The sequence below is a fragment of the Mytilus californianus genome, unplaced genomic scaffold (genome assembly GCF_021869535.1).
Source record: "Mytilus californianus isolate M0D057914Y unplaced genomic scaffold, xbMytCali1.0.p SCAF_3, whole genome shotgun sequence".
Lineage (NCBI taxonomy): Eukaryota > Metazoa > Mollusca > Bivalvia > Mytilida > Mytilidae > Mytilus > Mytilus californianus.
Genome location: NW_026262679.1, coordinates 56470936 through 56487650, shown reverse-complemented (window position 1 = coordinate 56487650; position 16715 = coordinate 56470936). Strand labels below are relative to the sequence as shown.

General features: G+C 31.8%; 1 protein-coding gene across 1 annotated transcript in view; it reads right to left on the bottom strand.

Moving 5' to 3' along the window:
* Positions 1-16715, bottom strand: part of LOC127734923 (uncharacterized) — a 75622-nt gene that overhangs the window by 17626 nt on the left and 41281 nt on the right. The window contains exons 7-8 of the mRNA XM_052244963.1: positions 13637-13913; positions 1191-1289 (exon numbers count right to left, since the gene is read on the bottom strand). Coding sequence (XP_052100923.1) covers positions 1191-1289; positions 13637-13913 — 376 coding nt within the window. The remainder of the gene's footprint in view (positions 1-1190; positions 1290-13636; positions 13914-16715) is intronic.

Genomic DNA, 16715 nt, shown 5'->3' with positions numbered 1-16715 from the left:
GCTAAAGGTCACCAACAAAAAGTCAAGGATACAAGCTTTCATTTTAGTACACCAGCAGCGCGTTCTCTTTACATAAATACATGGTGCACGAACCAAAACAGAGTTAGATCAAACCAAGTTCGAAGTTGAGAAACATTAAAAACCAAATAATTGCAAAGAGCTGTGCTAAATAAGACCATCTATGCATTGGCACGGAATAAACCTAATGGTTCTTTAACAGACAGGGTACAAATGAACAATAAACTCTATTATGCAGTCAACGCTTTCAGTATATTAGTAATCTTTATTTTACTAAAGCAATGTTGTTGGAGATTCATTTCATAGTACCGTACAGTTTAGAATGTATAATTTAAGCAACGGAAAACTGAAGGTTTGCGAGTAATTTGAAATATTTTGTGTTCGAATCTGGTTTGAAACTATTATCTATGACACAAGCAATGATTTAAGTATTTCTGTTTTTGTTTAAACGCGCGTCTGGAGTAAAATTTTTAATTCCGGTATCTATGATGAATTTATTAGTTGTACAATGTAACATACCAAAGATGTACCATGTGTCTTATTATATGGCGTAAACATATCTGCGTTGATAAAATATGCCAGAGGCTGTTCTCATTACGGCAAATCCACTGACAGAGGAAGATATTTATTGACCTTAAAGACAATTCCGAATGTTGATAAAAAACACGACTTTAATTATAACTTCACAAGTGCATCGATCGACACCATACGTTAGTTGATCTCTACAAGGCATCGTTTTAACTCGTTAATGATGTTTATTTGTGTCATAGATTCGAAAGAAAAAAAATACCAATCTGGCACTATAATCGGTTTTATAATTTTCGTGATATAATGAAAATAACAATTATAAATTCGTGAGACCGACTGACTTTTTTTTATATTTACCATCATCAGAAACGCTCAAACCTAAACATTTGAAACCAAGGTATGTATAATTACTAGAAACGTTAGCAGCGTTATGACCAAAAGGAACATAGAAGGAAAAGCCATTTTTTTTCTCAGGTCAATATACTTCTTGGAGTGACAATACTGAATCGCGAAGCTCGCCTTGTCGACGCAACAACTCTCATTTCGATTGGAAGTCTTCAAAATATTTTCCTTTTTATTTTGTTTAACTTGTTGTCATAAATTAAGAATTTAGTGTTCTAAAATAAAGATATCAATATAATTACCGTTATCACAGAACTGTCCTTCCTTTCCACTTCCCGTACAGTTGCATTCTGGTCCTCTGTCTGATGCACCTAAGCATGGAAACACTCCACATGCTGGTTCTACAAAGACATATGCACAAACGTGAATGCAATTAAATACAATACATGAAGTGTAGAAGAAAACACATTATATAGAGATTATTGATGCGTTAACTTTGCCACTAATTCATAAAGCTTCGAGTTTTTTATTCAGCTTGTGAGTTGGTCGGTCAGTTATCAAATCAATAACCTCTGACAAAATATGTTTAATTCTATAATATTATTTAACATATCAACAGTTTAAGATCAGTTACAAGGAATAACAAAAAGAGATGAAATCTTCCTTTTAAATACAACTACGTCAAGTTGAATTGAGTAGTAACATTGGAGGTCCCGTAGGCAACCTTCTCAATCTGAAAAATAAGAATCCCTAATTATAAGTTCAATTTTACATACGGTTCTTTATTGGTTTCTGTAATGTTTCTATCTAATATTTGACCATTGAGAGCTTCTATTAATAATGGCATGCATAACTGTCATTTATTATACAGAAATGTGTTGTGTTTATCAAATCATTAAAGCAATCTGTCTAAAAACGAAATTCCATATATGTATCAACTTTTTTTACAACAATAACAAATGCGTTCATTCATTCCGTTATTGACACTAAAATCACCTCAAGAACTAAAAAACTTAAGCACACAGCTAAGTATAAATGTAATTGTATGACGTCTAAAAGCTTATGGTATAAAAAAAATCTTTTTTTTTTTGGCATTGTAATTTCAGCTAATTGGGCGTCACGACGTCAGGCATTAGATTATCGGACATTTGTTTCAATGACAATTTGGCATGCATTGCGTCTCAAATGTGATTAATACTGTATCGTTATGAATTGCGCAGTTAAAAACATTTCTTAAAAGCTTGTAATTGGATAAGCAATAGCTTTTACTGAAAAGATAACCGTCTCAAATCTGATAATATAGTTAATTTTGGGTTTTTGGCATTGAAAATTTATCTATTTAGAATAGTCACTGTTGCATATAAATGATTAATATTTTAATTGGTACCAGTGATTTTGTTTCCCATTTTCAGCTTTCACATCAGACATTTTTAATTTATCAACTTTTTGTTGGTTTGTTTGTGTTAGAAAAGTTTGAAAACTTTCCTCTATTTCTGTATATTGCATTCATTGAGTACATATCGGAGTTTGATTCTTAAAGAATGCATTGATATATTTCAAACGGTTAAGATACATGGTTTATCTGAAAACTGGGAGTCCAAACCATTTTTTCAAAATGTGGTACATATTACATTTACATTGATTCCATATTCTAAAGTATGTTTTCGTAGCAGAAGACAGCCCACCTTAAATACAATATAAGACCCTCATTAACTAAAATCCTTAACCTATACTAGAACTTGCTATACCTTCTAGTAACGCTAAAGTCAGACAACCTTTTTTAAAAGCTAATACTTGTATATCATCTTATGATTGATGGTTATCGCTCCACTCCTAGTTCATGCAAATACAAGACGAAAACAAATAATTTAATAACTAAATATTAGATGAAATATTCAAGTCATCAATCATACCGAACTTGGCAGCGTTTTCGTATTAATTTATTCATTTAAGGCAATAAAAAAAAAGGATGTCTAAGCACAACGTTCCAGACCGACATCAGTACGTTGGCACAACAGTGGCCCAACATATTTCATTTCGTTTACATTAATGTGTAAGTGTAAAGTGGGCCAATGTTGGCACAACATAATGGCTCAACGTTGGCCCAACCTTGTATGGTTGTATGTAATACATAGGTCAAACGTTGGCCCATTGTTGCAATAACACATCCTTTGTTTGAAGTATGTCTGGGCCAACGTAGTCATATCAAACGTTTACGTTTGCACTGCGTTGATTGAATATGGACTTGTTTTTGTATTTTCATTTACTGTCACTTGATGCCAAATGTTTTAAAGTTGAGTATTGGTGTGAATTTATCACCATTTTAATACCATGCATTTTATTTTCCTTTAATGATAGACGTTGTCCTACATTACTGTATGTAAAGAAACATGCATTATTAAATATATTTATTGTCACCGAAGACATTAAACATCTTGTAAGGCAATACTTTTCGATGAAATTAGTAAGATATGAAATAAATTATGCATCCATAGTGAATAGTAAAAAAATATTGCTCATAATGAAGTCATATATTTGTGTGCATTGTTTTTTTTATAAAGATAAGATGTGGTATGATAATCAATGAGACAATTCTCCACAAGGGACCAAATGACATAGAAATTTACAGCTATAGATCATCGTACGGCCTTCAAAAATGAGCAAAACCATTACCGCATAGTCAGTTATGAAAGGCCCCTCAATGACAAATGTAAAACAATTCAAACGAGAAAAAACTAACTGCCAGATTCATGTAAAAAGCAATGAACGAAAAACAAATATGACATACAGTGACCAGCAACAAACGACAACCACTGAATTACTGGCTCCTGACTTGAGAAATGTACATACAGAATGTGGCGGGGTTAAACTAGTTTGTTGGCGCTAACCCCTCCCCTAACCTGGGACAGTGGTGTAATAGTACAACATAAGAACAAACTATAAAAATCGGTTGAAAAGGGATTAACTCATCAGATCGATACAAAGCAGAAAACATCTAACAAAACACAGACCAGACGCGGCAGGGTATTCATACATCCCCACAACAAAAAAAGACATAAAGTACAGCTCTGAGAATACTAGCAAGTACTGACAGCTAGTTCAAAGCTAAAAACAACTAATGAAAAAGTTATGCATCTAAGACTAAAATATCAATCAGTACACATCCAACATCCAATGGATTTAGTTAAAGATGTCATTAATAGTCAGAGAAAAAACATGCTCTTGTGCCATGCCAAGATACAGGTATCGACTGATTGTAGAGCCATGAATGTGCATTTGTATACAAAAATGATATTAAGTTTGATTTTAATTTACTGATAACAAAATCAATATTAATACCAATAAAAACAAAATTCCAAAATCTAATTACTGTTTTGAATTGGTAACCTTTTAGAATAAGTTTATTTAAAGGATCGATAAGTTTACCCGGATTGTATCTTTTCCGAGTAAACAACATCGCCGTATAAATTAGGATGTGCTATCCCGTTTGAAATAAGTTTTATACGGGTACAGCCAAACTTCCAAACCAAATATTTGTATCTATGAAATAATTTAGTAAAGGTTTTAAGTAATTTGTGGTAACAAAATCCCCGACTTAATTAATTTACCAGTAATACATAGACTACGTACATTTAGATCCAAAACGTTACAACAGACATGGGCACAGCAAACGAGTAGTGATATATAAACACCGTAAGATGATGCCAAAGAAACATCACCCTCCAAAAAAGGAAAATTACCAATAGGGAACGAAAAATCGTCCCTTTTTATCATAAATTTTGTGTAGAGTTTCCCGTGTAAAACTGAAAGGACAGTTATTACCGTTCATACTTGATTTGTTTAAAGTAAATTCCTTTTGGTAAATTTTGGCAGTATATTTAGAAAATCTTGATTATCTAACGAAAAAATCCATCAAGATAACGGTAAGTTAACGATAAGTGTTATTGAATTCATCAATTAAATGCAATTTAGACGGGTCTTTACTGAGTTTAGTCATAAGCTGTGATTCATAACAGTGCAAGAACAAGTCTGCTATTAAAGCGGCACAATTGGTACCATAGGAATACCTACAACATGTCGATAAACTTTATAGCCGAAACGTACATAAATGTTATCAAGGAGAAAATGAACAGCTTCAATCATCTCATTACACCTCCAGTAAATATATCTAGCATATTTACCTTTCTCATTATATTTAGAGGAGAAGGCTTTAAATGAGTTGCAGCAAATATATTTGCAATCAATTTTATCATACGACCATTTAATTAGATAGGAAAACTTGTGTTTGATAAGATTGTGTGGAAGTGTAGTGTATAGAATTGAAAAGTCAAAAATGTCAACAGAATTAAAAGAAGCATCAAAAGCACGTAATTTATCTAAAACATCCAAAGATTTTTTTACACTCCAAAAAAAAATCCACTATTTTCATACAATGTATGTTTTGAAGCAAAAGTTAATGATAAGTTCTTTGAAAGTAGTTAAGGGACTAATTAAAATCACTGAAAGAATAGCTGTAGAACACTACTTGATGCCGAGATGAAACGATATTTAACTGTTTTTTTGTAGTTTAGGTACCAATACACAGTAGGGACCTTCAAATGTTCAGAAGAGGACTTAAACCGTGATGTGGTTATGGTTATGATCCGATTGTTTACTATATGATTCTCTGTGAAGCGCACGGACTTGAATGTAGAAGAATTTGAAATTTTTTTTTTGAGAACATCCATGTAGTATTTACGGCATACCACCACCACATTGATTGCTGCTTTGTCGGCCGGTACAAACACAAACCGGGTACTTGAATAAAATTGAGAATGGAAATGGGGAATATGTCAAAGAGACAACAACCCGACCAAAGAGCAGACAACAGCCGAAGGCCACCAATGGGTCTTTAATGCAGAGAGAAAATCCCGCACCCGGAGGTGGTCCTCAGCTGGCCCCTAAATAAAATTGTGTACTAGTTCAGTGAAAATGGACGTCACACTAAACTCCAAAACATATAAATGAACTAATATTAAAAAACATACAAGACTAACAAAGGCCAGAGGCGCCTGACTTGGGGCAGGCGCAAAAATGCGGCGGGGTTAAACATGTTTTGTGAGATCTCAACCCTCCCCTATACCTCTAGCCAATGTAGAAAAAATAAACACATAGCAATACACACAGTAAAACTCAGTTTAAAAGAAGTGCGAGTCCGATGTCAAAATAGGTTACAAAAGAAACTAAGCAAAATGACAATGATACATAAATAAACAAAGGACTACTAGCAGTTACTGACATGCCAGCTCCAAACCTCAATTAAACTGATTGAAAGATAATGTCTTCATCATATGAAAATCAAGTACAATCCCTCCCGTTAGGGATTTAGTATCATACCATAATAAAATATATGAGAAGAACATAACCCGTATCATACCAACAACTGGTTTTAGAATAAATGTAAATTTCCGATGCAAAGACCCTATGAGTGAATCAATATTAATACCAAAATATGCAATCCTTAATGACTTGACAACAGTATCGTAACTATATCCTTTCCGAATAAGTCTTTTTAAAGGTTTGGTTAGCTTTTGAGGTGAATGCCGACATTTTTGTGCTTTGTAAAGAATATTACCATAAAATATTGGATGTGAAATACCTGAACGTATAAGATGTCTGCATGTTGATTTATATTTACGAATGATGTCCTTGTACCGATGATAAAATTTAGTAAATGTTTTGACTAGTTTGTGATACCGAAAACCCTGGTGTAATAATTTTTCAGTAATACAGAGATATCTTTCGTTGAAATCAAATACATTGTTACATACACGAGCGAATCGAACAAGTTGAGATATATAAACACCATAAGATGGTGTTCAAGTTTGTTTCTTATTCTAGAAATGGGCGTATAATGTACTTTTTTATTTATTTTTATATTGTCTTCAAAATGTGATATTCGAATATCCTTAATTTTCATACATTTCTATACATAAGAATCAAGATTTTTTATCAGATTTTCCCCGTTTACACCAATTTTTACAATACGATGAAAGAGCGTCTTTAATGACCTGACGACACTGTTTCCAATCTATTTTTAGATGGAGGACGATATTTTGGTTCTTTTTTTAAAGAGTTTTTAACCTCTCGGATTTGAAAGATATTGAGATACCCGTAATAACATGGCCATAGAGATCATATCTAAAATTCGACGATTGACAGCCTCACGTTAGAGGAGTATTATGTTCTACACTGACGTCTGATGTTACTGACGTAAACGTCTGCTGTGTGTTATTACTAATAATAATTTTTGTATGTATATAATAAAATATTATTTTTTTAGTTCAATCATTAATAAAAGTGAATTAATGAAAATAATAATTCGCTTTTAGTAGCCAATTTGGTTCAATTTTGTCAAAATAAGCAAAGAAACATCGCTGATGAATTATTCACTAGCAAGTGAATAATTCGACCTCATTGAATCCGTATTCAAGTGACCTTCAATTTAACCCATTAGCTAGAGATTGGTTACGCATGTTTTAGTCATGTTCAGCCATTAAAAGGAAATGAATGTCAACATTGAAAGTGAAACATAGGTGAACCATTTTAGTTGACTGATTCTATCCACAAAAAAACATTCTTATACAAGTAAAAACGGTAATTAACTTATTTTTTTAACCTATAACATGAAATCAAACAGACATATAAAAATCCAATTGCACAAGGTCGCTATCTATCTATATTTATGTTTATGTTTATATCGGGTTATGTGACCGTCGGCAGTTTTCGGAGGTCATCTCGATAGTTAATAAGATGGCGTCTAGACTAAAATACACACGAAATTCTGATAAATAATATCGAGTACATGCATTGTTAACTGTTTATTTCAGACTTATTGTAAATTGGATATACGTTATAAATCAAATATGAGAATTTGAGTCAAATCGGTAAACATGATTTTGACAGCTAATGCCCCTTTAATATATTTAATTTTCAGAAAATGCCGATTGTGGTCTTCAGGTATATCGATACGCGGGAAAAGCCTATGGTGACAAAAAGCTGTAGGTATACGCGAATATTCAAAGGGTGGGCTGAAAAACGAGATTATGTCACACTCCTTGAAAATATCGTGTTATTTACTTATGAGTTTACCAGATATTTCCATATATTTAAAAATCAAATGAGCGTTCAACATAAATGGATAATATGCAACTTCCGAGTAAACATAATAAAATAGTTTTCTACATACATAGTCAAATTGTCATTACATGGTATAATATTATCATTGTCCGTGTTTAATACGTAAAAGAAAAATATTTATTCAAAACTCTTTGAACGCAATAATTTTAATTTCATTTTAGTTAAGTGTTGCATGATATGCATTTACAATAAAAGGCAGTTTATTACGATTTCTGTTTGGATGTATATTAAAAAATAAATTAAATAGAATTGCCAGTAAATAATTTAGTTTAAAAGCTCATTTAAGTGGAAGATAACTGGATGCTGAAAGGAAGAGTTAGGTTATTTATGGGTGACATGATAATGTCGAAGATCTCGGTCTAAATGATAACAAGAGCTACAAATGTAGGTGAAAAGGCAAGAGAATTTTATAACACAGAGCATAAAATATAAATAGTCAAATTAAGGCCAATTAAAATAAATTGATAGATTTTCATCCGCCCGCCCCTCTGAAATCATCCCGACCTGATTTTTTTGATTTTTTAAAGATTTACGATTTCTGGATTTTGTTCATTTCCGTTACCGGTAACCGCCGATAATTTCTTTTCATTCAAAACTTCCTGTTTCAAATTTCAGTTTTCGTATTTCTCCTCGAGTAATATAACCAAAATGATTAAGTCGACATATTCTGCTGCTCAATGATGACCACATTATCTTCTGAGAATATAGATTGATTACTACAAGGGCATGAAATATTCGGGTTATGAGTAATAGGCGGTGTCCAAGAACACTAATCGCGGTATGTCACAAATTTCAGTGATTAGAAAACCGTAGATTTTTTTATTTATACAATGACTTTGTGTCAGGGAATTTGGACTGTGAATAATATCCAAAGTGCAAGAATCGTGGAACACATTGGTACAAAAACATGACTGGAATAAAGTAACTGACACAAGCACGAACTTGTGCGATTTATGACCGCATATATTGAGTACAAAGAGTCGGCAAACATACAAAATGTACTATAGCAAGCCGTCTTAGATTTACCCAAGGCTGTCGTTTTTTGTTGACAAACAGCAAACACCCTCTGTCCCCAGCCCCTTAATAGAGTCATTAAACAACTTCTTCTTTTTTGGTTCAGTTTTAAATTGTATTTATATTTGCACCTTGCATAAGAATCTTCAAAGCATCAACCCTAGTATTTTTAACACAGTTTGAGTTTTCATTTAACTCTGTACTCGTAATATTTGTGTTGCATACCAATGCATATGCTTTATTTTATGAGCACTACAAATCATAGCTTAAAAGAAAAATAAAATTGATGTAGGAGTCTAAAAGAGAACATTTTTCCACGTTTTTTGCTATTTATTAAAGATAGGCTTCTAAAGCGGCCATTACATGTAGATCAGTGGTTGCCCATCAGAAATATTAATTTAAGAATTTGAAAATAATGTAGAATTCCTTACATATACATTATATAAGCTTATTATTACCCTTCTATCTGAACAATTAACACGTCACAAAAGGGTTTAGGAGGAAATAAAAATTAAAAAATTAAATCCTCACACCCGCCCCATTTTTTCCACAATCTGGATGAAAATCTACTAATTAATTTTAGTTGGCCTCATTTTCATGTTGTAATTATACTAAAGGAACTTCAGAATAGTGTCCAAGGGGGGTGGTACATGTAGATATGTATAAGAAACGTAGTGATAGAAATGAGATGAAATAAGATTGAAAATGAGGAACTGACGCATTTCAGACTGAAATTTTATGTTCTTCTATTTAGAGGAATTAACAATTAACAAACCAATCAAACGGGGAACAGTTCCCTAGTATATAAATAACATTACTCAATTAGGCATATATGCATTTTCGATGTATTAAAATGGAAAAGTTTAGCTGCAAACACATTCATGAAAACGAAACAATTTTCTTTCAAGACCATATATCAAGTATTGGTGTTTATTCGAATACAATTTTCGATCGATTCCCCGAGAAGGCATATCTAATAATAGAAAAAAAAATATCTACACGTTAGCAACGATCAAGCAACTGATATTATGCTCCATGTGTGCTTTGGTGTTATAAGATATTGCGTCAATCTTCGGAACTTGTAGCCTTATAGTTCCGAAGGGAGCTTAAAACCACAACTTTTAAAAGATTTTAGCCAAAAAGTAAGAAATACCGAGGAAGCAATCAAAATTTAAAAGTTAAAGTATAACATCAAGGCTGCAAAGAAAAACAATATAAAAGAATCCCAAGAAAACTGTATCTATAATCTAAAACATTGTTCAATAAGCAATTTTATCGGACCTTTTCTTTAGCAAATATCGCAATTATCATCACTGCAAAACAGTTTACGGGGTCCATCATATTTTGCCCTATGATATTTGCTACTAGTTGAGTGTGTTACAGATGACTCACTCTGATTGTGTTCAATTTATAACCATTGTTCTAATCGAAGAATGTAGCCTGCTGAGTAGGATTATTAGTATATGTTAGAATATAGCAAAGTACTCTCGACCAATGAAATTGTAGGATTGGATGCCTCTTAATTGTGAAGAATGAATGTAAATCATGTTCTTAGTAAGGAATTATCCTATTATTTGGGTCTATTTACAGTTCAAAACAAAGAGTTTCTACAATTGAGTTACAACTGCCCCGAAGCACATTTATCAGATTGAAAGGATTTATCACAGAGTGATTGAAACTGACTAAAAGTTGAATTGTGAAACAAACAAAAATCTCAAAATAAGTTGAAGTTTACTGGTGCAGTAAAATTGGTACCGTAAATGTTATTATGAAAATATTAATAACTTCAAATTTCCATAGAATTAAACAATACCAAAGCAATGCAAAAAAAAAGGAAAAAAATCTTTCAGATAAAAAAATAACCTTAATTTTTAGCTTTCCAAAACTTTGATTACTTGATCAGCGGTTGGGGAGAATAGTTATTTCCAATACATGTATTCCGATAAAAAAAAACAGGAATTTAGTTTTGAACATATTAAAAACTTTTAAGGGCATTATTTTTGAACATTTCCCTGACATAATGAAACAGTATTTGATGTAAAAAGCCGGACCAAATTATTGGCTGTGAAATAAAATTTAGTTGTAACTCAAATGTATTAATTGATTTAAACTGTAAATAAAAAAAGGATAATTCCGCACTAAAATATGACATGATTTACATTCATACTCACAATCAGGAAACATATACAATTCCTACCATTTCTTTCTACTGTTGTGTTACCTAATATCTATAACGCTTTTTTTTTTAATATTTCCCAAATGATAAGAAAGTCCTCACATCACTAAAACTTATCCATAAATGACATGCCGAAAAAGGAAGTCATGCATCAATTATAAACATTGCACTGACAATGAAACTAATTGATAGATCATTTGAGCCTTGAGCACTTTACAATATTCTAAGTTTGTAAGAGAATGATAATCCCTTACTTCATGATAAGTACTCGCTAACGCTCGTACTTATACATGAAGAAAGGAATTATCATTCTCTTACATATACTAAGAGAATGATAATCCCTTTCTTCACGATTAAGTATGAGCGTTAGCGAGTACTTATCATGAAGAAAGGGATTATCATTCTCTTACAAACTTAGAATATTGTAAAGTGCTCAAGGCTCAAATGATCTCTTGATTGGTAGTATTTAAGAATTAGTTTCATTGTCAGTGCAATGTTTATAATTAATGCATGACTTGCTTTTTAGGTATTTCATTTATGGATTAGTTTTAGTGATGTAAGGACTTTCTTATAATTTTGGAATATATAATAGATTGTGTTTTAGATATTAGACGACACAACAGTACAATGAAATGGTATGAAATGTTTCCTGATTGTGAGTACGAATGTAAATCATGTAATATTTTAGCGAGGAATTACCTTTTTGTTTATTTCCAGTTCAAATCAATAAATTCAAAATTTGAATTACGACTGAATTTTATCTTACAGCCATTTCTTTAGTCCAGCCTTTTACATCAAATAATACTTCATTATGTCAGGGAAATCTTCAAATACAATGCCTTTAAAAGTTTAAAATACATTCAAAAGTTAAACTTAATTTCTTTTTTTTTTAATTTTATCAGAATATTGGAAATTACTATTCTCACCAACCGCGGATACAGTAATCATTTAGCTGAGTTTTTGAAAAGATTTAGGTTTTATTTAATTGTTAAAACTTTTTTTTTCTTTTTTTCTTTTTCGCATTGCTTTGATATTGTTTACTTTTCTTAGTAATTTGAAGTTATTAATATTCTCATAATAACGTTAACGGTACCAATATTACTGCACCAGTAAACTTCATCTTATTTTCATTTTTTTTTTTGTTTGAAAATTTTTAGTCAGTTTTAATTACAAATCACAATGTTTTGAACTGTAAATATGCCTAAACAATAGGATAATCCCTTACTAAGAACATGCTTTCATTCATTCTTACAATTAAGAAACACCAAATCCTACAATTTCATTGGTCGAGAGCCCTTTGCTATATTCTAAATACACCTATAATGGTTTACTTTTATAAATTGTAACTTGGATGGAGAGTTGTCTCATTGGCACGTATACCACATCTTCCTATATCTATAGTCTCAAAAATGTTTAATTAGATATTTACTTTTTCTCTGCACTCTCTCGTCCGTTTTAATTTACCTCTTATATGTTTAATTACCCCCTGGAATTTTGTGTTTTCTTATTTTACCCCGTGGCAGTCATAGTTCAATGGCTTCTGATAAAATTAAAAATAAAATTTTATTTTTTTTTGTCAGATCAAGAACAACAAAAGTTTCCTTCTCCAGTATTTCCGGAATTTGTGTTCTTTTAAAAGAATGACAGATAAAAAAAACATTAAAAAAAGTTGCGCTGAGAACGGTGATAATTATCGTAATAGTTTAAATAACTTAAAGGGTCCTAGCAGTATATATCAATCAGATAGCATCCTGTGTTTAATGTTCAAATAATTTAACACCAAAGTGCCCCTTCTGGAGGATTGTGTAGGACCACATACTGACCAATTCAGATATTGAACTTTACGTTGTGTAGTCTTAGGATTATCTTAAATAATGTCTTGACAAATCTGAACCTCAAAAGCTAAATAAAAGAAGTTAAAAAAATCCAAATAAAGTACGAAGTTGAAGAGCATTGACGACCCAAAATTTCGAAAGTTTTTTGTAATCTATTCCTGGAGTAGAAAAGCTTAGTATTTCGAAAAAAATTGAACTTTTGTAAAGGGTTAATTTATAATTATGACCATATCAGTGATAATTCATGTCAACACTGAAGTGCTCACTAAATCATAATTATTCATTTTGGTGTAAGACGAACAGATAGGACTGGTTCTTTAAGAAATTTCAAAATAAGATGATACTAGTGTCATTACGACATAAAAGTAAAAAATACATTTCTAAGTGACAATAGAACCGCCAGTGATAAGAAAAGACTCCTTGCTATGAAAATGTTTCATCATATCTTGATGTTCCATTATTAGCCCATTAAATGTAGACATCAGTTTCCACGTCATTTGCGAAGGGATATGGAAAAACTTGTTACAAAAATGTTTCATCATACCTTGATTTTCTAGTACATTGAACGTTATCATCAGTGCCACGTCATTTGCATTGTTACTCTGACATTGTTGTTGATTCTGTGAACCCCATAAACCACCCAGTAACAAAACACATCCTGATAGAGAGACTTTTGGTACCCAGTAGTAAATCTTGTCATCAGTAAAGCCATAAACAAATGACCCAAACTTTGTATTAGTACTGTTGGTTGTCCCGTCTGTCATGGAGGAACCAGCTGGATAGAACTGGTACCCTTGATTATTTCCACTTTCTGCTTTTGTCTGAAACGGATGAATTAGCCTTTTAATTTCTACAATATTATGGTGTTTACTTTCTGGGAAAATAAATAAGTAGACGAGTAAAACGTACTCACTAGTCTAATGCAAAAGAAAGAACAAAGGAAAAAATAATCCAGTATACATTTTATTCATGTGTTATCCAGTTTTCGATATAGGAACCAGGTCGATTTTAATTTTTTCTCGGATTTCTGATTTGAAATACAAAAATGATATAGCGATGCCACTGACCATCTTAGATATATGCTAAAAAAGTAAAAACAAAATAACTCGAGTAGACTAGGCACTCCATAGAGTGAGAAACTTTCTCAAATTGGGAAGAACGAAATGTGTGGCTTACCTGACTCGTTTTAGAAATTTATATTGTAACTGTAGAGAGTTGATAGTAATTCAAAAGCAACTCTTTTAACTAAAGGAGTCGTCTGACAACTTTTGTCTAAATTGACAGTTGGTAGATCTAGACTTTCTGAACTGATCTGCTGTTGTCAGATTTTCTTTATCGAAAATGGTTTTAAGATAATATAACCGTATTTCTATTTTTAGCCATTCCGGCCATATGGGTTGGTCTGAACGGATATCATTCGTTTTATTTCTTGGCACTATAAAGATCCTTTACACAAATATTGGTTGTCCGGGTATCGTTTTTTGGTCCTTTTTAGTTTTATCGGCTCTTCAACCTTTGTACTAGGTTTGGGATTTTCGAATAATGTGGCCTGGAGCATCTCTATAGAGAATTAAATGTCAAAATGCGCATCTTGTACAGTAAAATTGGTATCATTAATTAATGTTATTGAAATTAGTTCAGAACTTTCATAGAAGATCTTTGAAAACGTTTAAGACGGACGTACGAAAATTAGTCAAAATTAGTCATTTATCGCCATATGGGATAATTCAATGGTTTCAATGATATTGGCATTTTTACAGAGGATGACCTTCAGGTCATTCCGATGTATTGCTATCGCCTAAATTTCCATTATGCAAATTAGTTTTGGGATTTCAACCGATCTATAAAAATTATAGATCCGCGGTCATTACAAGGGAAAAAGGTGCATTTTTATACCTGCGATTCCGTTTTCCGTTCGTACGATGTTTCATCAAAAAATGGAATCATTTCAGTTGTTGATTTAGTACTGAAAATTTGACTGAATTATCTCCTTTTAAATACGGTTTTATATGTTTAATTGGTGTTTAAGAAAGAGGTCAGGTGCTCATGTTCATTCATAAAATTATCGTTCATTCATTCATGAATTTATCGTAAAATCAAAATCACTACACAGGTTACACAGGTTGTATACGTAATGTCAAATGATTACCTGTAATCTAAAAATAAACAAACTTAACTGACTCCCCTTACTATAGTGTGTGATAACATTTTGTGAGGAAATTCGATGTTTGCTATACCACTGTTCATTTCAACGCACTTTATGACGATACCACTTTATCAATATGAATGAAATTTTTTGCAGTGTTTTAAGAAATAATTTTACTTTAAAATCGCGTATCATTTGTGAACTATTAAATGTTTTACAAGGACGAATTTTCTGTATAAAGTCAATAATTGTGTGAACTTTTGAAGCCCAAACTTTTTATAGGCTTAAATACGCTAATGAAAGATCCGAAAACTATACCCATACAGAACGACATGTTTTTGAAATTGTAGCAAAACTTTTGGTTGACAAATTTTAATTCGTTATTGCATAAATATTAACTTGAAATATCTGTCATTTTCTCCCTTACAAGTTTACCCCTATTACTCATTATGATGTGGACTGGACATTGTTATTGAATCTTTTGCAATTTGATTGGATTAAGTTATTATTAGATTACCTTCAAACTGTTCATGCTTTTTCGTACGAGTATATCGATTAAATCAGAGCGTGCATGAATGTGTACAGTAAATTAAATGACCTGCAAACTGGACACTGGACCAGTCCATATTACGTTTTATCAATGAATAGATTTTTTTTTTGTATTTTCCAAATTACAGGGCCCATAAAGGGCATAAAATCAGATACAATTGATTTACATAATTGGTAACAACAACAATAATAGCGGCATATGAATGAAACTTAAGGTATGAAAGGTAACAATTGCCACTTTTTATCTTTTCACATAATTTTCCACATACACATTAGATAAATTATTTTTGATAGCCTATTGCGGAGAAAAAAGAGAAAGTTTACTGTATTAACGTTCTATTCCATTAAGTACGCCATTTTTCGCAGAAAAACATTTTATGCACGGCTACGCCAGGTAAAATTGTTGTTTATCCTAACAAAAAAATACAATTTTCAGTTTCATTAGAATATTATAATAATAATAAATCCCAAATTTATGTAGCCATTAGATAAAGTCCTTATATGTCCGATCTGCCTATTTTTGGACATCAAAAGACAATACGATCGTTTTAAGGTCAATTTCGTCTACCTCACACAATCTTGTTAGGCACTATAATGAAATGGACCTGAAATTTATTTCACATGTTTCCTGAAAATTGATAAATACCAAAGCAACATAGAGCTGTTTGTTCTAGTTCGTATAATGACAATTTAATGTCATGTTTGTTTGTGATGACCCCCCTTTTCGGGATTGCATCAGAATTATAGTTATCTCGTATCGCATGAGGATGACACATATCAACTGAGCAATTATGTTTGGGACTTAGTTTTAAGAAATGATGTCAAAGTAACATTATGAAAATATTTTTAGTAAGCTGAAATATATATATTTATTTTTTACATGTTTATGTCTTGTAAGATATTTTATTTCTTGCCCGTTTTTCAACAT